Raw genomic sequence first — 24,755 nt, forward strand, 5'->3', positions numbered from 1 at the left:
AACAGTCTGTATTCAATATAATTTCAATATCTACTGTAACACCTCTAAATAAGTTAACACTATATTTTATGACTTATCTTAGCCGTGTTTACTACGCATATATTCCCAACATGGTCTAGGTATACATTGACGATCAATTGAATCTCGCACAGCTTTTAACTGAATCAAGCGATATGTGTTGTCGGCTGTTATCTAAATTACGTACCTAATCGACTTTTACCCGTCTTTTGGTCAGCCTTATTCTATAGAGGACTGCTTTTGCAAAATTTTTACGGTATTGGATAAGATGTCACAGAGCGGCTACGAATAGATCGATTCGAATAAAATAAGAGATTCTAAACTTTACTTGTCCAAGAGGCCAATTTTGGTAGTTTTTAAATATGTATCGACTTGGTTTTCAATGCATATGAACCTTCTGTTGCTATTCAAAAACTCAAATCTAAGTTTTCATTTAGAAGGACTTATATTCAGAGGGTTTAAATGTTTGTAAATAGCTATATATTCGTTTTAGATTTTTAAATTATGGAATACATAAATTTTTTAGTATTTTAGACCAGTTATATTGTTGACATTAGAAAGAGGAAGAATGGATCGTGTATGGTTTTATGATGTTTTGTTTTGATTTTTTATCCAGACTTCATAGTAATATACGTCAATGCCAAATCCTTTTAATTATCTGGTATTCCGTATCTACTTACCAAGCGGGAAATTATGTCTTTTTAAAAATCCCCTGGATACATCACCACAGACCGATATAATACACAGATGTACAATATGACAAACAAGTTTAGATTAAAAGATTACCTAAAGATAATATAACTTATCAGCTAAGTATTTCGGACTATGCGAAAATGTTTAAGCATCCAATCTATATAGATCGGAGATAAAAAATACTCAATTTGACTATTCTTGAAGATGCTTTTATTACCGTACCAGGAAGTTGTGTTCCAATGAGAAAAAGGGTCTGTTTACTTTTGTAGAGAGATACCTTTGCAATAATAAGATTTTAGAGCCCAGAGCAATATTTGAAAAGGTAAACAAATTTGTCGAGAAATAGCCAATCTGCAAGGATGCTGGTACGCGCCTTCTTTTATCAGACGTGTTATGTTTCTATCATAGCAACGATTTGACTAGGAGCAAGAACTATTTCTTTAGTTTGAAGTCGTTGATCCATTGAAATGTGAACTTTGCGTTCTCATATGAGATTTGAAGCCAGTTCTGATTACGAGCAATCTTTGCTCAAGTTCTATACGAACGATTCTGATGAGCAAAACAAGATGTTCTTTTTTGAAGGACATGACAAATAAAAACGGATAAGAGTCCATATAGCTTGAAAAAGATTGAGGATGCCTAGCCTTTAAGGTTACCAGAAGACTTGGTAACGTGCAGGAATACCAAGGTGGATCATGAACATACGAAAGAGGGTTTGAATGACATGAAGTGGAAATTTTAAGATCAAAGGCCCAGTTATAGTGAATGTTAAAGATAAAACTTATTGATGGCAGTTTTTCACACTTTCTGGATATCATGTTCGATTCTCTACGGAATTTTTCGATATTATATGCATTTAGACATAAAACTGTTTTTGAATATGCTGAAAGAAATGAGTTACGTAGGCTTACACTAAACAACTGCACACTAAATTACATAAACCAAAATTTCTAAGTTCAGTTGTCCCTTTCATTGAGGCCATACTCGCCTCTGCTAGTCGGAATCAATGCATCTCCATTTGAGAGTTTGATTGCACAGACATACAACAGATGCCAGACAGCCAAGAAGATGGCCCTCTAGAACTTTTGTCCATTCAAGATGTTCATACGTCGAACGTGTCAGATTTTGCCTAGAATTATAATAAAGACTGGGTCATCGCTAGCATCGACGCCAATAATACCCTAGAGATATAGCAAATTGCGAAAAGCGTTCATTCTGATCAAAAGGACAAAGTGAAATCAACCCAAAGTTTTGTAAAAGAGCGCCTCAGTTGTCGCAAAAATGCTTTTTTTTCCTTCTCTGAAGAGCTAGAAGAAGAATGACCGTGCCAAAAATATATTTTTTATCTGAGCCACAATTAAAAACTGTCACAAAAAATTCTTTTTTTTCGAGCATTTTTCTGATTGCTGGTTTTTTGCCGTCTGTCACTGTGTTTCTTCTGATGTCGTAAACTACCGAGTCCGCTTTGTACGTCGAGAGCATCATCAACGCATTTGATTAGATTTGATGGGCCAACCTGCGCATGCAGATCGAATCGTCTGCCTCTTGCGCGTTCGCATTGGCACTGAATTCTAAGTATTGTATCACCTTGACATTGACTACATAGACCCTTTAGGAATTGGCCTCACCTAGAAGCGTTTTATGTAAAAAAATCAGAGCACCATACGGCGGCTGCTTGCGAGAAGCACCTTTCCAAACTTCGTTTTTCTGTTCGAATTAAAACCTTTTTCTAATATCAACTTGCAGATATTCATATTCTTCATTACGTAACATTGTAAGGAGTATCCGTATCCACCTTTTTCTTTGACATATACGTTCTGGTGAATGTGTCGGTTCTGTCGCAGCTTCGCGAGAACAGGCATGAGGAAGACAGACACATCCTAGAAACGAGACTCGCAATCTCTCGCTTGTCTCCATCCCTAGCGAATTGCTTTTTGCAATATTTTTTTTGACAGAAGAGTTCAGAATATGCGGACGGAGCCCTGGAGCGTGTTCAAGCAGGGATTCGTGAAGAGTCTTTTTTTTCGCGTCCTTTTGTAAATGCTCCTGTTTGTTTTAAGACTAACCCTCAGACGAGTTTGGGGATTCTTGGAGGCTGTCCTGAACCGCGTGGAGTATTCCTCTGGCCTCTAAAAAAGCCAAGGCATCTGAAAGGTCAAACTGTCGATGGATCTGGGCAAGTCGGAGCTGTCAAAAGATGTTAATGCAGAGTTGATTCACTTCTTGATCGACTAGACCAATCGCCTAGATGGCGAGTCTTCTGACTACACTCTAGAAAATTCACGTATTTTGGGCTCCGCAAATTCTAAGACCTGTACAATGGCGCATCTTCGATCACCAGCTGCCTGAGCGAGATTCAGTGCGCGAAGCTGATGTTGTGCGCTAGGGGCCTGCACCTCAGAAACAAAGGCCTCTTTTGGTACTTCTGAGACGACTTGTCGTTCCTCGCCGTATTGAACGATACGGGGGTGGTTTTAAAGATAAGTTGCTATCTAGACCTGGTCGATGGAAAATACTATAATAGAATCGAAATGCATATTCTAACCCGCTGACGGACATCAACGAGCCTATCGACCGACTGACATTCGATTCAACATATTCAGACAAGGCATGCCTCCTCAATCCTGACAAGCGCATCCACTACTTCGTTCCTCTTAGCTCGAACTGCATTGATGCCGTTTGTCGGTGCGCCTTACGTTGGCTGGTGTCTAAAGATGAGTAATTCGACACAGCCGACGCCAATTTTGACAATATAAACTGGAAACTCACCTCGGATCTTACCAGGCCAGATCGGTACATTTACACCCTGAGAGGGTCGAACCGGCAGGGTATCTAGCTCGTGATACCTAAGAAGTTCGAAAATATTTTTTGCGTCAATTTGATGTTCCATGACCGCGCGAGTCCAGAGAGCTTGTACGATGTCAGGAACACATTTACACTTCTGGAGTCGCAAGCTGCGCGTGCCCTGAGTTTCTTGCAGAATACGGATCCGATGAGAAAAAAATAGGCTCGGACTTCGTCATTAAGCAAGTTTTCGCAATTCAAGCGAGATCCCTATTCACAGAGTTCAAAGAGCGTATTCTCATTTAAGGCTACTGATGGAGGGCTGCCTAGGTTATTACGCATGTGTATTATACGTACCAAGTTTCCCTCTAAATGTGGAAAGTGAAGTTCGAAATCGAAAACGAGAGGTTTTTGGTCTTCAGAAGTCCAGACCCAAAGTTCGAGGATTTGAAAATTGCCTAAGGTCAGAAGAAAGATGTCCTGTACTTGAGAGAACCGTCTTAATGATTTTCTCACGCTATCAAAATAAATGTACGGCGCCGATTTTGTTTCCTTCCCCTTAAACCGTGACTCTTCACCTCGCCTCCGGTTCTCTCGCTCTTACATTCAAAAGCTACACTGTACGATTTGAGAGCATGCCTGGTGACTGTCAGACCTCGTCTCGATGGGTAGCTTCAGGATACCCCTCTTGAAGCCTATGTCTGAAACGACGATATAAACTACAAGATATTCCGGAATGACACACTCCGTATTTGAGGGTCTGCTTCAGGTTCGTCATCAGGTCGACCCTGATCTTTCTAGACAGTCTCTCAACACTTCATCGGAAAGAAGGCGCGTGGTCGATGGTCGCCTAGATCTCCGAGTGATGATGTTAAACGTGGTCCCAGCATTTGTCTTAACCGCAATACACTTCTGGGAAACATTTCTCGCAAGTACTATTCGAAGGTACGAGATCTGAAAAAATTCTTCACAAAGTCCATCTGTACTTGTCGTACAAGGACAGAAACGGCCAGTAAATCGCACCATGCTCGTCTTCATAAGACCTCGAACCCTCTTTCAGGTATTCAGACATGAACTCGAAGAGGCAGGGATCGATTCAAACGTTCCGGCATAATGGCCGCTCGCATCTATTTTTAGGAACTCGGCTGTTTTATTGCTTCAATCGTTTGAATTCTTTGTTCGATCTTTTTTTAGAGCAGAATTTTAGGATTGATCGGTGCCAAGCTCAGTGTAAATACTATGCTTGACAGTACATCCGGATACCAGCACAGGCCGCAAGAGAGCTCTAGACATGCAGAATTGAATTTTGATCTTCGAGACACGGTGTTTCACCGAAGATTTGCAGTCCTGAAGAGCGCATCAATAGTTCTCTAATTTCAGTTCTATCGCGGCGTGATTATCATAATAAGCGAATATAGGCAGTCCAAGTCAACCGGCTCTGTTATTGCCCTGGGACACCAATCTCTGTTTTGCTTATAAAACCTCGAATTTCTGGCCACGGACGCGAAAATCTAATGGTATGGTAAAAAAAAGGTGTCAGAGAGAAAGATCGCCGAGGAGCCATCGAATAAAGGACTGCAGAACGTATTTTCGCAGCATACTTTTGGAATAAATAGTTTCCCCGGCTCTGTAGCAATTGTCGAATCCTTTCAGCAAGTATATACTATAATTCAATTCCTGAAGGACCATAGGTCTCTAATTTGAGCGACTAGATTTGATCATCAAGAGAGGATTCTCGGACCTCCAATCACCCTCGGTGTTGGTCACATGCCAAGCATCAGAGTCCCTGTGATAAAAACTTTCACGTAATTTTTTTGCATTATTTACAAAGACTGTATATTTCTAAACTTCAACTGTTACGAAAAAGGGCCGTATTTACCTAATGTCTGCTCTATCGAATTGGATTTTCTGCATAATTCACATATGCCCACCACTGACTTTGCTATAAGGCTTTACCATCGTTGACCTTATATCGTCATACATGTACTTCAAAGCCTAAATTATGCTCGTATTTATAGTCTATGATGTCGTGATTAATAACCTAAATATAGATGAATTAAAGTTTTAATTCTTTAATTTAACCGAAGTGACGTTAACTGCCATTTTACCTAGATTTATTTATTAGTTAAGAGTCGGGTATACATTAGATTACTTCGATGAATATTATTACTAAATCTTTATTTATACTTTATTTGATTATAACTCATCATCTACTATATGCAAACATACATATAGCAAGAGCTAACACTTACTTAGAATGGGTAGGAATGGCATCTTACCCAAATCAGAACTTAGCTATACCACTTGTATGGGCTATACCATCGCCTAAATTATTAGGAGTAACTAGGGTGTGTAATGGTGAAGCTATGAAAATAGAACCGGATAAAGATATTCTGAATAGACACATGAAAGATATTGATATTGGATTAGAAGTGGATATACTCGATCAATTATGTTCTGTTAATAGTAATTTTTGTATTAACAGAAACCAAGAGAAAGAAAATAAACCGAAAATAATAGATTGGCTATTAGTAACAACGGTTATTGCCGCAATCGCTCTCACTGCATCAGCAGGAGTAAATGTATTAAGGGTAGTAAATAGCGTAGACAATCGAGCTATTGAAAGATTATACGAAAACGATAGAACAAACCTTATGTCGAAAATAAATCACGTAAACATTAAACTGGAAGAATTAGAAAAAAGCATAGAAAAAACTAAAGAAAATCTCTGTAATATTACTAGAGAAGTTTTATCTGGGAGTCTTGCAAACCAATACCTATCTACTTATTGGAATAAGTATAAAAGTGTTTTGGATAGTGCTATTCGAGGTAAGATACATCACCAATTAATAAATCTAGAGGAATTGGGTAAATTAGTAATGGATAGAGGCTTAAAATATAGATACAATGAATTGGATATGTTCTCGATGTTTCGTGCAAGTAAATTTATTCTTACTAAACACAGTCCAGCTACGCCATCGATTCATGGAATATTATTAGTTCCGGTAATATTGAAAACTGAAACATTACCTGTTTATAGACCGTTAACGCTTACTACAGCTAATACACGATATTACAAATTTCCAAATGAGGTTGCAATCTCTTATGTAAAAAATTATTATCATGTTTACCAACTAGATGATTGCGATATAATAAATGATCGATATATCTGTCCAGTTAATGCAGCTAAAACTTCCGATAAAACACGCGAGATAGAAGATTTTATGAATGATATTGATAATTCTATAACTTCGGATATTGCAGAATATGATCGAGATTGTGTCGAAGGAATGAATGGAATCTACATTAAAAAAGGTCAAGAACACGTTCTGATTAAATTATCAGATAATATCAACGAACGAATTAAAAAGAATGAGAATTCATTTATTAATTACGACGAATTCGATATAATTACAATAGGAGAAAGAAAAATCATTGGATCAAGCAGAATAACTAAATCATTAAAAACAGTAAATAGTGATAATGACCCATTATCAAAAGCATATACTGAATTAAGACACGCAAAGGAGCTTTTGCTAAAAAACAACTTATTGACTGATGAAAAAGTACCATACACTCCTTCTAGTAACACTATTTGGGCATATTTAATAAGTAATATTGATACCTATAAATACGTAGCTATTTCAGGATATGTAACTATTTTGATAATAATGTTCTGGACTGTTTATATAGAATACCGTATAAGAATTAAACGTTGATATAAGGAGCTACAATACGTCGGTCTAATAATAAATATGCAATTTGATAACGTGCAAATAACAGCACACAAAAAATAAATCTAACAAGAGCCAACGTTGATATATAAAACTTTAATTATAGACGGCCTATTTTATTTTTTTTGTTATCTAATTTAACGGGTTCATAAGGTCAATGTAAGAAGTTATGGCATTCATCTGACTATAAATCATAAAAAATTATTTAGACACCTGTCAAAGATATATTTTTCAGAAATAGGATTGAATATAGTCTGGGTAGTATTCAGTGGACATAATTCATGGTAACTTTTATTTTTTTTTATTCATTACATGTCTCACGTAGATTCTTATAGATCGAACCGGGAACGATTGACATAATACAAATATAGAACCAATAATGGTGTATCTTTCTAGAATCAGAATAAAATACATAGGTTACATTACTTAGGATATATTGTTTATCTGCTAAGGGATTACTAAGGCAAAATTTGATCAGGGTTTGGTAAAATATCTATTTGACATACTAAATTACTCAATTTCAACCATGCGTTCAAAGCTATTGTTTAAAAATGCAGGTTGGGGAGTATTTGTATAATACTTATAAACAAGTTGATTAAGAGTTTTGACATATAGACAATTTTTCTATACACATTGACTAATTTCTGGTTATAGCCTAGGTATATCTAAAGTTAATTTGGATAAGCCTGCTTTCATGATAGTTGTTATATGTATTGTTTTAACTTTACATTTTTGTTTATATATACTTTCTTGCAATAACTAAATTTACCATTATCATTGGTTTATATTTGCGTAGCTGAACGCTCTCGCCATTATTTACTTTTGTTGTTTTTAACATTGTGTTTTGTTGCATGCACATACTTTTATTTACGCTTAACCATTTATTGTGTTCAAATTTTTGCTACTCCACAATCTATCTATAGACTAGTATATTCCTAAGCTTTTTTTAACACTCCTTACTACGTAATGTGCATTTTTGCTTTTACTACTTGGTTATGGAATATGCGAGGACATCCATCGCAGCTTTTGTGATATGCCATTTAACATATTGTATAGATTTTCAATAAAAAAAAGTTTTTAGATCGGCTTGAGTGTGTATGTTATACATAATCATTTTTTCTTGAGCGTCCTATTATCTACTTTTCCACCCTTTTAACATGATTTTTTCTACCTTTATTTTTTCCAATCGTTTCGCTTCGCAAGTGTGTATTTTTTAATAAGTCAGTCTTATAGTATGATGAAGGGGTCGGAAGATAAAGAATCAAATAAAGAATTCATCCCTGCAAGAATTCCACGTAAACATCCAAAATATACTGGCATCGACAAGGTGCACACTGCTACGGACTATGAACGATCAGAAACACAAAATTTATCAAATGATGACAAAAAACCAACACCAAGTAAATCAAGCAACGATGGAATCAGTTATCACACCTATGAAAACAATACATCTTTTATGAAAAATACAAAACTAGAAAATGTAGAAAGTAAAACAGGTCTAGAACAAAAAGGAGCCCTGCCTATCAAAAATGAAAAGAAAGATTTTATGGTAGAAAACAAAAAAAAAATTATACTTAACTATAAATTAACTCATACACTGGTTGGACATAAGAAGGCAGTTTCGTCTGTAAAATTCTCACCTGATGGGAAATGGCTAGCAAGTTCATGTATGTTTAAAATATTTGGTGTCGGGAAGGACGAAAAACCCTCGTATTAGCTGAAATATGAATAAGCCAAAAAATAGAGAGGACAGTCTAGGTAAAGACAAAACAAGTGATGAATGATGGTGTATAGCATTGTAAATTGTAAATGTGTATGTGATTATAGACTAATGCGTAATGAGGCTGCTATATAGACGTGGTAATCAAATTATGTCGAGTGTATTATATATTTTTATTGTAATTATGAGCATGTTTTTTAGTACGCTATGTGTCTATAATATAAAGTGTGCATGTCGAAATATATATGATATTATCCCCCATTTATGAATAGAGGCATGTAAATTGCATCACATTTTCGAATGACATTTACAAATATAATGTATACTATAACTAAAAACACGTACAAAAATGAATTTAGGCAATATGGCCAGCCTATCTTGAATGTCTCTTGTCCTTAATTTAGCCTATGCATAAAATTAAGCCACAACACCTATCAGAATTTGATGTTCATACATCAGCGATTATAAGTTTTTAACAGGCTTGTAAATCGTTTGATCGAAAAATAATACTCTGTATTAGATTAATAGGTTTTAAACATAAATCGTAAAATGAATTTTTGCAAATTTTAGTGTGAAAATGATTGATAATTTAAATACAACAATTATGTTTTTAATCAAATTTGACTAGAAGTTGTGACGTTAAATAATCATATTTAGCAAATCGAGCGAATACCTGTTGGTTGAGTTTTAATCAACCCATACACGGAGATGTAACTAAATTCCTATATACTATGTGGATAATAATTTTTAGTTTAAATTTTAATTATTGATAATATGTAAAATCTAGCAGTACCAGTAATTGAACAACATGCAAGTGTCCATCTTTTGTCTGTGCAATTATTCAATGGGATGTAAGGCTTAATATTCAAAGTCAGTAATTAATATCTTATTGATTTTATAATATATATGAATGGCAAAAAGATTTTACTGTGAAACGAGTTATGATTATATTGAATAATAGTCTTTTGAAACGATGTGATAAGATTTAGCGTATTGCTATAATATAGAAGGTTTAATACAATAGCCTTATTATTCTCGAAAGACTGTTTTTACCCAAGGCATCTTCAACTGTCCTTTTGTTATTATAGTGCAAGTTTATTATGTTTTTATAAATACATCTGTAACACTATCAATCATTGATTAGCCTTCTACCTCTCTCTTTTGATCTATTTTAAAGAACAATGGCTTTAATATTTTGCAATACAACCTCGATAAAAGAATTAGAAGATATATTGACTTTTTTTTAAAATATACAGCAGCTGATGCCACTATACATTTATGGGATCCATGTACTGGCAATCTGTATGCAGTTTTAGTTGGACATGTCTTGGGAATATCTGACATTAGCTGGAGTTCAGATAGCAAGTATCTATGTAGTGGATCAGATGATAAGACGATTATTATTTGGGACATACTGAGCCATGAGCCTTTGAAGATGCTGACAGGACATTTGCATTATGTTTTTTGCGTGAACTTCAATCCAGCATCTAACATGATTGTGTCTGGGTCTTTTGACCAATCCGTGCGTATTTGGGATGTAAAGAGTGGAAGATGTATTCGTATGCTGAGCTCTCATTCAGATCCAGTTAGTGCGGTCCATTTCAATCTAGACGGAACCCTAATTGTTTCTGCGTCGCTAGATGCTACGATCCGGATTTGGGATGTACAAAATGGACAATGCCTGAAAACATTAATAGACCCGGACAGATCATCTGTGTCCTTTGTTAAATTTAGCCCGAATTCAAAATTTATTCTCGCAAGCACCCTAGATAGCAGATTACAGCTTTGGAATTATCAGACTGGAGAACTTCTTAAAGTTTATCAAGGACACAAAAATACTATGTTTTGTATTTTTGCCACTTTTTCAATTACATATGGAAAATGGATAGTTTCAGGAAGTGAAGATCATCACTTGTACCTATGGGATATTCAGACAAAGCAAATTCAACAAATTTTAAAAGGTCATTCTGATGTCGTTAGCTCGGTAGATTGTCATCCATTTAAAAATATTATTGCATCGGCCGCACTTGAGCATGACCCTACAGTAAGATTGTGGGAACACAAAAATACCACAGACGAATGATGTTCAATAGTGGTATGTCATATATTGTCTACAGTCAATTCAAAGTTAATATATAACAAACTAATAATGCCATATATTTTTTTATATTCATTCTATCTCAAAACATATCATGGACGGTAGCTAGTTTAACTTTTTAACATACAACTGAATACACTATCATAAAAAAATATCTATATTCATCGCTTGTTCTACGTCTTCATAACAAGGATTGTCAAATAAAATAGATTTTTGTGCAACACAGATCGTATTCTGTGTAATGTAGATAACACGACTCGCATTTCGTCTTCATTATGTAGTTTCTATAAGCCTATACAAAATATATGTATTACTAATGCTTTTTTAGCAGAATGGTCTTTTGTTTTTATCCTGTATATAGACATATGCTTCTTATACTTTTTAAAATCTTTTAGAAATGCAAACTTAGATAATTTAAAGGCGTGTTCTGAATTTAAGAGAAAATTTGTTTTTCACCCTAGCCTGTCGGCATCAATTAACCTAATTAGGCAAAGCTATACATTTTGTATGATTCAATCGAACATATTCTATTTGATTATGTAAAGAGCACCTTGAATATGCTTCAATACTTCAATCTGCTGTCATTAGCCCTTTCTTTAAGAATGTGGAAAAAACATAACCATGTAGTTATAGTCCAAAGAGTCCCAATCCTGAAAACAAGACCTGCATTTTTGAATATCATGAAAGAATACTCCTTAGTAACACCAATGTTATGCAACTACAAACAAAGGTGATGTTAATAGTACTACTGTTAACAATATAGCCAATGAACACAAAAATGCTAGCGGTACAGATGGTAGCAACTGTGACATTATTCAACAAAAGTTCAACACATTAGCTGGTCAATATCTCTATATTAAATAGTGAGCATGGCTATGTCCACTGAAATTAATATAATATATAGAAATAGCCTTGACAAAAAATTCAAATTTATTAATTTTTTTGGCTTCAAGTGCATCTGTTCGCATTTTCTAGATTTAGATTTTTGCATTCGAAAGAAAGGCTAGTCAAAGCAACGAAAGAAGCGGCAAAATAAAAGATCGCGATATCAAGAGAAGGCCGAGATGTCTGGCGACGGGAAGCAATTAGAAAAGATGAGAAGGGCGAAATGCAGCAGAATCGAAGCTAATAAATACCAATTTACAAGGAATCTTTACAAAAGGTCAAAATCGTGTGATAACGAAATAGGGGAATTGAAGCACATAAGAGAAAAAAGATATAAAGATGAACTAGAAAGGTATGTAAGAAAATGAAAAATAGATAACAAGAAACATATAAGTGTGAGACAGGGTCATTCGTAGAAGTGGTCATTATATGTGTGCTATGGCTTAGATGAAGAACATATCAATAATATTACTTTGGTCAAACGAAAAAATACTGTTTATGAAAGGCTGAAAATTATAAAGTAAATTGTGAACACATATGAGATACGTGTGCGAAGTAAATCAAAACATTTAGCCGAAAAGATAGCAAATATGACAAAACAGCATTAATGCATGCGTCAATATAACTGTACTAATACGCAGCCAATTAACAAAAAAATAGCAGAATAGGCAAAATCAATAATAGCATACACATTGTAAAATAACGTCATGAATAGCATAGAAAAACGTGAATTTATTAAGGCATAACTATAGTAGATCTATGAAAAGATAGATAAACATATATAAGACATAACAGTAATACACATATATGATCATCGAAAGAAAACATTAATAACTATGATCATCATATGAATAAAAATTATGTATTACACACAACTGATGAAAATTGAAAAGTAAGAAAAATAAGATAGCATTATATAAAACTGCACTGAATTCATACAATATTTGTTGCACCAACAAAATTGAAGTATCCGCATATTTCTAAAACTGGCAGTTATTTCCTGATTTATTATTTTATAACAGGTGTTTTGCTTTTTAGGGTTTTAGATACGTTATTTGAATGTGAATCATCATGCGTAAAAAAATTATCTGTACAGAAAGAGAAGACAAAGAAAATCGAAGATCATGTGACGAGGCTTCAAGCCTATCTGAAAATATTGGAAGAAGAGGCTGAAAAAAAAGAAAAAAAATTAAGGGAGATTAGAATGAAAATGGAAAAGAGGGACGAAAATGAAGAAGAGAAAATCCTGACCAAACGTATACATCTAGAACATTCATCATTAGAATACAAAGAATTAAAAGAACGTTTGCAAGAAAAATCAGAAGAGCTGGAAAGAGTTAAGAATCAAATGTCGAATTTTGAAAATATGTTGATCCAGATGCAGATGGAATACGAAACTCAGTTACAATTAAAAAATGAGATTTACGAAAAACAATTGAATGAACTAGAGGATCAGAAAAAAATCAAAGAAGAAAATCAACGGTTGAAAGAAGAACTAAAATCGACTAGAGAGATGTTAGGGTGTTCTCGAGAAGTCACTGAAAAATATCAACTAGAGTTGGAAAATTTTAAAATGGAACATGAAGAGGTGAAAAGACAACAAGAGCCAATAAAAATTGAATTGGAAGATCAAAAAAATAGACTAAGTAAAGCACTTGAACAAAGCCGGTTATCAATAGATAAAAGAATCGTTACTAGACTGATTATCACATTGTTCAATAAAGATATAGCATTATCTACAAAGCAAGATGCGCTAAAATTGGCAGCAAATTTATTAGAATTAAATGAAAAGGAACAAGAATTAATAGGTATTGGAAATACATCATGCACTATTTCTACTGAGAGTAATCAAAAATCCGAGAAAAAACAGTCTGTTGAAAAAGATGTATCTCTATCTCAGGCTTGGCTATATATTTTGTTAGATGAAAAAAATGAATTATGTAATTAAATTAGAAAATGTTAGAACAATTTTAAATCAAGGATCTATAGGTAATATGTATATATAGTACAACACGGCATAAGTAACGTCGTCATTTTATAATTTCACATGCTATCAATTGTATCAAAGTCCATAAATTATTTAAGCTATTGGTCATAATTGCTTTTTACAGCGCTAGGCAAGCTTTGTCTTGCCATATTTAGATTTTTTAAATGCATCCCTACAATAAAGTTTATATAAATTATATCATTTAAATAGCGTGTATATAAATTATTTGTCAATTGATGTACGCAATCCTAAAATCTGTCTATTATAAAAATATTTTAAATTGCAGCATAATCAAAATTAGTATAATTACAGAATTTGTATAATTTACAAAATAGTGTATGTTATATTATTATACTTTTTTAAAGCCCGATAAATCTTTTTTGATACTATCAAATATTTCATTAGTATCGTCATCATATTCAACAACAAGGTCTTCGTTGGAATATTCGTCTATGTCAGATTTTGGAGGCTCTGACTGCCTGTTCAAAATTTTGTCTTTCAATAGACTATCTTCTTCGACTGGTTCAAAGCCAGTATATCTTACATGCTCCTTGATGATGTCGTAAGAAGATTTTTTATTTTCATACTGACGAATAACTTCTCTGGTGTCGATACCTTCTTCAATTCCATTGGCAAGATCTATAAAAATTATTAGTTATAGGATGTAATTGCGAATTAGCTGTGCTCATGAGATGCGGATGTATAACACATATGTGCATGTTATCGTTAATAATTGGTATTGCTGAGCTACAAAAATTTAAAAATAGTTTGCTAACTCCATCAATAGTAAACATCGCTCCTTTAAGCTAACTAATGTACTCGTTCAACTAATATATAGAACATTAGAAATTAAAAACATACATTTCAAAAGTGGAACCAATTCGAATAATGTCGAGTCTTCTTCATTGCCATCCCACAAGGAAATTCTTAAAACGTTCGAACACATAGAACCACAGTGTTGAAGGCTGCTATCTAAAACAACAAGCCGCTCAGGACGACGACCTAAGTGATTTTCTTCTAAAGGTTTTAAGAAATTAGTAACAGTCCAGCGATGATCTTCTTTAGTAATGTAATGACTTGCTAGTCGATAAGGATCAAATAACTTGAAGAATTGGGGAGCAGTGGTTTTAGTGTGTATGTGAGAGGATAAAATGATTTCGCTACATTCGTGTAACTGTGCCATCAAATAATCAGCATATGGCCGTTTACGTAAAACCGTTTGTCCGTTATCATCTAGCATTATCGTGTATAATAGACTGGAATCAATATAGAGAGTTAGATGGGGAGCCCATGGAGATGGTGGAAGAATGGCACGCCAAGGCTTACTTGGAAAATGTCCAGTTCCCAAAAGTTGAGCAAGTTTAGAAACATGTTGAGTTTCGCATTCTTCGAGAATATCAGCGAGGGATGAGGGGTTGTCGATTTCACGTATTTTCTCAGCCTCTGTAAGTGGACGGCCGAGTGCCAAATTCCAAAGTGCACGATGAGCTACATAAAATGAAGCAAAAAAATATCCCAATTTTTGGCAAAAAATTACAGGAGAGTAACGAGACAAAATAGCCTTAAATGCGTTGGTAGTGTCGGTAAAATAGGAATCACCCTCTTGTGCAGGAACAACTGGTTTTCGATTCAGTGCATATTGTACTGATTCAATATTTTGATCAATTGCTGGATCTGCATCGGTATAAAAATAATACATAGGTTTTGGCTTAATAAAATAAAAAACCAACAGTAGCGTTGTAAATATGAGATAGCAGGTAACCAAGCGATACTCCCTCGAAAGGGCGTATAGGTGCTCTATTGGAAATAAAATGCGCAAAGTACTCATGATTGTACGACGAGCGACAATTCGACGACGGCGTTTAAGCTCCTCAGGCGATAAGTATGATTCTGGTGGGTACAGGTAGAAAGAATCAACACTGGGAGAAATGGGAGGGATAATGAATGGAATGTCTGAAAGAAAGTAAAATTGTTAGTGAGTTGAGCTATTGTAATATTATTACAACTTTTTTGATTACTTATATCAGTGTTGTTCCTGCAGAGAGTGATCTGCATTTTTTTCAAATCGTCTGCATAATTAATACGGCATATGTAGCTTATTTTATATGCCATAACCAGGTATATTTATTTTGGCCTCGTAGCATGAATACCATAATTCAGGCAATCACCGATATTCATGTCATATTGATTCTTATTGAACGTACCTCCTTTCTGTTCTTCCTTCCCTACAATTTGACCTTCTTTGTCCTTTTCGCCATTTTTTGAAATGTTTTCTGTTGTATACATCTTTTTTCCATTACCACCTGTGTATCTAAACCATGTATATCCTTTTATTGTTTCATTGAAAAGCATTCGATATTCTCTAAATTCAGAGCTTTCAATACGCCTTAAAGACCTATGTTCAGGTATAAATATTGCTTTATATAAATTTAGTTAGTAAAATTTTTGTTTCGAGCATAAACCGCAGATATGAAGGGTTGAACAATCATAGCACATCACAGCGTCATTAATCTTTTAACCGGATTTCAATCGTTTGAATTTTTTAAAAAGCTTAGCTTTCTTGCACACCCAACATCTACTGAAAAGAGTAAAAAATCAACATTCTCTCGTTGGCCGCAATCACAACTTACTTATCACTGAAAATGATAGGTGACACATTCATGTAATACAAATTAAACAATTCGTTATTTGGCTGCGATGGAATTACATTTTAATTAGCTTATAAAAATTATAAACATTCAAATACTAGGGGTTGTACATGTTAGTTGGTTTTTATTTATCTTCCTTCTTAGACAGTTCCGGAAGACATGAAGCATGTTTCTTGGGCATTCATATATTAGGATTATAGCTCAGAAAAAGATGATCACTGTTGACCTTCGATTATTACTTTTAGACTTTTTATGCTTCTGCAAATAGCAAGCAATGTGTGAAAAAAAATTAAATTCTATTAGACAAAATTTACGATTTTAAGCTGTTAAATCGATAAAAAATTAGCTGGCTTTTACCAAAATTCATAATTATCAAGCAAAAACATTTTGAACTTAAAATTTATATAGTAATATTCCGTAGCTCGACTTAATTTTTGTTTAGTCCAAAACTTGAAAATTTCATACCCGTATATACCAAAAAGGCTCAATCTGGATAGAATGAAGGTGATACCATTCTGTTCAATCGCAAATCATGCATAATATACAATTTAAACAATTTTTATATTTACATTGCTATGTTATATATTATCCAAAAAATTTTAATCAGGCTTTCTATAAAACAGCTGATGGTATTCAATCAAATAAGATTTTTTATAAGGTTGACTAGTTTTGCATGCGACCCTGTTTAAAATTATTATCAACAAGTTGTTTTTTACTGCATGAAAATGCTGTAAATAATTTTATAAAGGAGTATTAAAATTTTTTAACTTCTAAACGGAATTATTACAGGAATGTTTTTTTACAGTGGATCAGATTGATAAATCTTTTGTGAGACTATAAATTAGTACGCTAAACCTGTCACTATGCAGATACTTTTCAAAGTGAAAAACGTGCATAGAAAAATGTTGTTGAATCACACCTTTGTATTATTCAAATTTGAATGTTTGCACTTACCATGGATGAAACGACTCTCAAAATAAAACAATTTTAAATTTCTAATTGCTCAATAGCCTTTTATAAAAACAGCTGTAATTTTTTATAGTTAGAAAACTAGGCTACATTTACTGACTATTGATTAGAATATGGCGAAGTTGCTATAAAAACTTATACATTTTAGTGTTGAAAAGACAAAAATTAAAACGACCAGCAAAGTTAAAATAGCAACTTATGTTTGAAATGAAATGGAAAAAGGAATGAAAAGAAATCAAAGGTGCAAGCAAATAATAAACTGCAATGAGATATTAAATTAAAAAATCAATTATAAATTATTATAGATCCAGATGACAAGCTAAAATGCGAATTAATTGTAAAAAAAACTTGTCGAACATAAATTATATGTTAGTTGGCATTCAAAGGCAGGAAAAACTTTTGCTATCAAGCATACTTGAAAAGGCGTGCAAAATTTACCTGTGCTATTAAAACAGTTATACTAGGATTTAGGTTTAAAGACAAACTGTTTATCTGTATTTTAGAAAGTATTTGGTAGATCTCGACTATAGATAGGATTTGCTTATAAATTCCAATAATTCACAAATTGAGCAAATGACAGTATAAATCTGGTCAAAGGCCTCATTGTTATCAAGTGAAGCAGGCCTTGCACGAAATTATGGGCATTGTTCCCAACAGAGTTTTCATTTAATGAAAAGACTGTTCTATTATATCTATTAGGAGCGAAACCTAAACCTGAATACGCATATTTCAATAAAGACATTAGCGTCGAAATACGTTTAATGCAGAAGCCAGCTAATTCAGCTTACATGTGTTTTTAGAAGCTGAGACGGAAAAAGCAGAGACTTAAAGAAAAGGCAGAATAATGATAAAGTTTTTCGAAACCTGGAAAAATATGGATACTATAATGGACGAAAATTGACTTGATAGAAATAGTTCTGAGCCTGTAAACAGCGAGAAGTGAGTAACAGAAAGAAAGAAAGTAAGTTTAAGCGCATAGAATTTGCCACGGAATTACAAATTTGATCAATTTTTGATTACCAATAAAAAATTCACAGCAAGAAATATAATTGAATTTGATCCGGCGCTAGGTGAAAGAAAAACGGAGAGGCGCCGACTCAAGACCAAGAAGTGAAATATAAAAAAACAGCAATTTGATATTTGATCTAGTAAAAAACATTTTTTACTACTTAAAGTTATTTTTACTAGCGCGGCACGCCATGTACAGTAGGCATTTTTGATTTAATAGCTTTAAATCCGCGTGAATCCTAGTCCAAGTATATCTCATTATCTGTGTTAATTTTATTTAAGTTACTTCCATCATACGATTTCTTAGTTCTAAAGTAATCAAACAATTTATTGGATCTTAAATTAAAACGATCAGATCACTATTTAAATACTGCATGTCTTTGTGGATCAAATCAATTTCATTTCACTATGAATGGATTTATGTTCTTTTAATTGTGATATTTATTTTAACTAACCACATCAAATGCCTAAAGTAACAGACAAAAGAAAAAGAATTAGCAATCAAGTACTTTTTGTCTTACCTAACATCGGACAGAACAGTTTTATTGCTTTAGGCTTTGTGACTTTATCACGTATCTCTAAGAAACGAAAAAACTATACACTTCTATTGTAATGGAAGGGAATATCCATGTCAAGGTCGAAGAAAATGCAAAGATGCTTACCGATTGCGTGGTAAGCTAGAAAAAGCTGCTCCGCAAACTACAATCCATAAAAGTTTGAAAACAAAAAAGATAAGGCTTAATGTTAATCAAAAGATATTCAGAAACATAACCACTTTACTGTATGAATGGTTAACCAGCAAAATAGCATGGAAATAATTACAGTTATTCTCAGTCATCAGGCCGACCACAGACTGTAATTCTAATATATCCAGGAAACTAAAAAAATTGAAGCTCTCAGTAGTAATAAGTATCTCTCAAGGAGAAGAGATCACAGGCTATTTATGTATTTAAAGAGTAAAAGAGAACAGCTTGAGACACTTAGAAAATGAAAGTATAGAACCAAAAATTGGTCACTGAAGGAAAAAAGTAGTTTATAAAAAGGAAAAAAAATGTTGATATTTATCAGTCTATAACAGAAAATAAAATAACAAAAGAAGAATAAAGAAAAGATACATAGATAGCAGCGGATGCTGTAGAGAAATAAAAGATTGATAAATAAAAAGTGGAAATATTTTAATCAATAGTTGTATTAAGGGAAAGCGAAATAAATACTCTCTAAATAGAAGAGAACAGTAGTTTATATCTAGAATGAATAACGGCTATAATTTTTATCGGTGGACATGTGTGTTACTGATTTTAGGAAGATGTATAGGGGAGGAGACGGCACATATAACCAAAAGAGAAGGGATGCATATGAACAAGGTTTATGGCGAGGGAATTGGCACCAACACAAAAAAAGATAAAGAATATTATGGAACACCTGCACAAAATGAAGATGACAAACCGATTCAACTGATTTATCCAAGTGAAGATCATTCGATGTTGTTATTAAATGCAACCAATATGAAGTATTTGGCAGAAATAGACAAGCCGATAGCAGTAGTATCGGTAGTAGGACCTTTGCATTCAGGGAAAAGTTTTTTGATGAACCAGTTGCTGAATAGAACAAACGGGTTTGAATTAGGGCCAACAACGATGCCTAAAACGAGGGGGTTATGGATGTGGAAGAACCCAATAAAGATAGAAAAAAGAAGAGATCAAAAAGAAATAGCAAAAAGCGAATCTCATTTCCATCGGTCAACGAATAACTTAAATGAGAATGAATACTATTTATTATTATTGGATAGCGAAGGCTTATATGCTAGCCAAGTCAACGAGATATATGACGCAAAAATTTTTGCGATATCCACTCTGTTGTCTTCTTATATAATCTACAATTCTGTCAAATTCGTAGATCAGGCATCAATAGATGCCCTTAGGTTACTAGTCAAAAGATCACACTTATTCGAATTGAGAATGGAACTAAGGGAAAAAGTAGAAGAAGAGGAAGAAGAAGGGGTCTATTTAGGATGGTTGAAAGAGAGCGGGAGACATTTAAAGATGCCAAAGCTACTGTGGGTTATTCAAGATTTTGTACAGGTAATGGAAAAAGACCAATCTCCAAAGGAATGGTTAAATTCAATGATGGCAATCAACAGAGAAGAGGATGACGATGATGACGCAAAGAAACCATTCGACCAAGTATTTAGAGAAATTGATTGTTATACATTGTTTCTGCCTCAATACGAAAAGCATAAACTGGTTCGGCTAGACTTGATTGAACCATATGAATTATTAGAAGAGTACAAACGTGACATGGAGGGATTGAGAAAAAAAGTGTTTGAGGAAGCACCTATCAAGGAGGATGAAGAAGGGGAATGTGATGGTGCTAGACTAAGCAGATGGTTACAGAGATTGGTACTGGCTGCAAATAAAGGAATGTTTCCAGAAGTGCCTTCTATGTGGACGAGTTTTCAAAGATTACAGAAAAAAAAGGCCGTAGAAGATGCAGTCCAATATTTTGAGCATGAATTACGGAAGGAAGTGGTGGAAAGAAAGGAAATTGGAGAGAAGAGAATGATGAACAGAAGAGAAATGAAAGAGGTTACAGATCAACTAAGGAAAGAGGCTAAGACGATACTTGAAAGAATGGTTTACGGGCTGATTGAAGAGGAGAAAAAAGAATATACTGTCAACTTGAACCAAATGCCATCTTTGGACCAAAATTCATATCAATCTTACAATACATCAACTGATAAGATAGAAAGTAATATGACGTTGTCTCAAAAGTTTGACTTTAAAATTAATTTGTTGATCGATACTTATGTGCGTCTAAATGAATATTATATTGCACAATATTGTGAAGAATGTTATCGAAAGAAGATAGGCCATTTCATGGAGAAGATAGAGGCGTTGAATTTGCCCATAAATTTGAAATTGCTAGAGACAAAACGAAATGAATGGTACGAAGAAGAGACATCAAACTATAGAGAGCTAGTAAGGGTTTATCTGGAAGAGGAAGAAACAAAAGAAAAAAAAGTTTGTAGTGAATATGAGACAGAATTAGGAAAGAGAATAGATCTTGAATGGAAAAACATTTGGGAAGAAAATTTACAAAAGTTAGACACCAAATTGAAAAAAGAGTTAGAAGTATTAGAAAATAAAGAAAGAAGAACATTGGAACGCCAGATTAAGAGCAAAATAGAGGAACAAGAAAAAGAGGGATCTAAAAAGGGTTATATTGTCTCCGGTGAAAAGGCGAATTCTCTTTTACCATTAAAGAATAAAGTTGATGACATTTTGGAACAAAAAGATACCTTATCTCACCAATTAATTTTACCGTTTAAATCACGGTCACAATCTACTAGTATATCCGAGAAACATCGAGTATTGATACTTTCCCAACCGTCTAAAAAATTTTTAAAGTACTCTTCATATCATGTCATTTCTCCGTCTACCCTCTTAGCGCTGTTTTCGCAATCCGGCCAAGAAGCTCAAGCATATTGGAAAAATAACATTATCGATCCTTACTGTCTAGATCATAGCCCAGATTTTAAAGCACAATGGGATTCCAAGGTTTCTCACATTCTTAATCAGCTTTTTCATGAATTCAAAGTTCAGCAAGATGAGCTCCTGTCTTTAGTTTTAGATGAACAATTTTTATATTTTACCCAATGGTTATCCAATTTGCTGGATCAATACATCCCCCTGCCTCAACCAAAACATCAACTTTACGTTTATGTCACCTCTCTGTATGACCAACTTATTGAGTATTACGATGAAACCTTCTCTCATTTGGCTCACCTTGATTCTGTCATGGCTAAAAAATCCAAATTATATCTTGCTTTTAAAGATGAATTGGCCGAAATCGAACGTCGTAACGAACGAAAATTGGATTTCATCTTGTCTATTACCCTTCCCACCTTCAAAGATGAAATTGAACAGACTGTGCTATCTTACTGGATCCCTCAGGATGCTATCCACTTTGCAAAAACTCAGATGATCAAAAAACTTAGAGAACGCGAACATGTAGTTGATGAGCAAATTGCTCATGAACTGGCCGATCGGTTTATACAAAAATATTTAGAAAAGTCTATAGAGCATATCAGAAACCGACTCATTTTGTTAGTTGGGTTCATTGTTACTTCGTTTGCCTTCATCCTTATAGGTATTAAATTGAATCAACTCTAGGGTTTTTTCTAAGGATAATGGTAAGATCAGAGAGCATGCAGACATGGTAATTCTCAATACAGTTCCTACTCAGATTCAAATATACAAATGTAATCCGCTATTAATAGTCAGTCAGAAAACGCGGTGTAACGTAAAATCATAAAGTAACTAATTTAAGCGAATGTAAATATTTTTTAATAGTGACGCAGCTATTACTTGTCTTTTATTAACAAATATAAAAAAGTCAATCAACAGCACCTAATTCAATATCCATTATTACTGAATGGCAAACAAGCATACTAGATCTAATAAAAACTATTCCTGTTATGTTTATTAATTGATTCAAATAAGCTGATATATATTTTTTAATATTGCCGGTAGCGCTTTACCTACATAGGCAAATTGTACAAATTTTTTATGTTAGTTCATTCATTTTATTCCCACGACTCTTGTTTATCTTTCTCATTTTACTGCTGCCTAAAAACCCTGTATCTTTATTTCCATTTTTAAATTTTAAAATTCAGTTAATTTTAAATTTACAGTATCTTACCATTTGGTCGTTCACTGTATTGTTTCCATGCTGGCATATTAATTGTACAGCCTATTTTTTGTTGGTTTATTACTTTTCTCTATAAAACAGTAGAATTTTAGCAGCCCGTATAAACACGTTTACGCTTATCCAAACTTTGCATATTTATAGTTTATTACGTTCATACTATTTATACAAGCTCAGTGTATTCGATTTGAAATGCAAAAGTCCTAAACGAAGAAAATATAATAGTTCTTTCTTAAACAGCCACAATACTTGCTAACGGTTTGAAAAAATTTCTGAATAACCGGTTTAAAATGAGCTAATATAATATGTTGAATTGAGCTGAAACAATTTTGTCGCGCCTGCCCCAACTTTGTTATTTTATAAAAGAGCTGAATTGACTTTAAGCATTTACGTTCACAAACAAGCCTTAAAAAAAATATCAGGAAATAAATATGCACAATGACCAATCTTGCTGGTTAGTTATCTTGATATAATTGACAAGCTATGATACTATTCTATTAAATTATAACGGTTTTCAATTGGCTATAAACTCAATTTAATATTACGCAAATTGTGTTGAAAATATGGTTGATAACACTACATTATGTGTACGCGTCCATTGCTTTATCTAAAGTTGAACTTTGGTATCTAACAATATTAGACTTATCCAAAATTAACGTGTTTAGCAATCCCTAGTTTTATCAATGGCTCAGCATCGCTCCTTTTCATAGTAATAATAGTATCCTTTTTAAGTAGAATAGTACCATCTTCGACTACGATATATCCATGATCTTTCAATATGAGTACATCAATGTAATAGCTGGTAGGCGGTTCATAAAGATTCTGGACAAAAATAGGTTAAATACAACTTACTATTTAAGGCAAGGATTGAATTTGCATTTTATTAGCAAAAAAATAGGGACATAAAGCTAGAAGATAGTATAATGTATAAAACGATTGCAATTGATATGTGTATAAATGAAAGCCAGCGAACATATTTATATAACAGATAGACGTAAACATGGAAATTGACATGGAACATTACAGATAATGTCTACGCAGGTGGACATAAAAATATCGATTGCAATCGATTAAGTTTGGTTTTTGTTATTTGATCCTTGACTATTTTTTAGTAATAACTCCTACGAAGAACTATGCGACGTACGAGTGTTAAATCCAGGTTGATACTATTGATGTATTCACGCAAATTATCGTTGTATTTAGCGCGAAATTTGTGCTCACTAGGTGATAGACAATGTTGAATTTCTTGTGGAAGAAGTTCGCTGCTTAATTCCCATCTCAATTCCTTAATCATGTTCAGGCGTCCCATCAAATAGGCGAGCATGCATTGCTTATTCCTGAGAATAGCACAGTGATGAACCAAAATATCTATTTGAAAATAGGGGAGACGAAGTTGGTCGAGTGAATCTAGCTCACGCTTAAGTCTGTATAAAGTTTAGTTATTTCAAATTGAAAAACATATTTTTAAAATGGCCAAAAACAGTACAGTTCTACTTGACGTTCA

At 33.7% G+C, this 24,755-nt stretch overlaps 4 protein-coding genes across 5 annotated transcripts; 3 read left to right on the forward strand and 1 right to left on the reverse strand.

Annotated features, from left to right (window-relative positions):
• Positions 1-7,745: 7,745 nt before the first annotated feature.
• Positions 7,746-11,208, forward strand: LOC126322524 (WD repeat-containing protein 5-like). The gene is made up of 4 exons (XM_049994377.1): positions 7,746-8,324; positions 8,433-8,896; positions 10,206-11,044; positions 11,157-11,208. The coding sequence occupies exons 2-3, from the start codon at positions 8,464-8,466 to the stop codon at positions 11,030-11,032; spliced, it is 1,260 nt and encodes a 419-aa protein (XP_049850334.1). The 5' UTR covers positions 7,746-8,324; positions 8,433-8,463; the 3' UTR covers positions 11,033-11,044; positions 11,157-11,208.
• Positions 11,209-12,032: 824 nt separating this feature from the next.
• On the forward strand, positions 12,033-13,956 carry LOC126322574 (golgin subfamily A member 6-like protein 6). Its single transcript, XM_049994436.1, has 2 exons — positions 12,033-12,284; positions 12,971-13,956. Exons 1-2 carry the CDS (start codon positions 12,112-12,114, stop codon positions 13,878-13,880), a joined length of 1,083 nt encoding a protein of 360 aa, XP_049850393.1. The 5' UTR covers positions 12,033-12,111; the 3' UTR covers positions 13,881-13,956.
• Positions 13,957-14,216: 260 nt separating this feature from the next.
• LOC126322560 (uncharacterized) lies at positions 14,217-17,294 on the reverse strand. 2 transcript variants are annotated; one of them, XM_049994423.1, is made up of 5 exons: positions 17,033-17,294; positions 16,678-16,825; positions 16,124-16,336; positions 14,781-15,872; positions 14,217-14,558 (listed from the first exon to the last, which is right to left on the reverse strand). In XM_049994423.1, the coding sequence occupies exons 2-5, from the start codon at positions 16,733-16,735 to the stop codon at positions 14,269-14,271; spliced, it is 1,653 nt and encodes a 550-aa protein (XP_049850380.1). In that variant the 5' UTR covers positions 16,736-16,825; positions 17,033-17,294; the 3' UTR covers positions 14,217-14,268. The 2 variants fall into 2 exon arrangements, with proteins under 2 accessions (XP_049850380.1, XP_049850379.1); XM_049994422.1 differs by having other exon boundaries at positions 16,666-16,825; positions 17,033-17,170.
• Positions 17,295-19,794: 2,500 nt separating this feature from the next.
• LOC126322618 (guanylate-binding protein 1-like) lies at positions 19,795-22,716 on the forward strand. Its single transcript, XM_049994499.1, has one exon. The coding sequence runs from the start codon at positions 19,795-19,797 to the stop codon at positions 22,714-22,716; it is 2,922 nt and encodes a 973-aa protein (XP_049850456.1).
• Positions 22,717-24,755: the final 2,039 nt, after the last annotated feature.

Source organism: Schistocerca gregaria, unplaced genomic scaffold (assembly GCF_023897955.1).
Source record: "Schistocerca gregaria isolate iqSchGreg1 unplaced genomic scaffold, iqSchGreg1.2 ptg000818l, whole genome shotgun sequence".
NCBI lineage: Eukaryota > Metazoa > Arthropoda > Insecta > Orthoptera > Acrididae > Schistocerca > Schistocerca gregaria.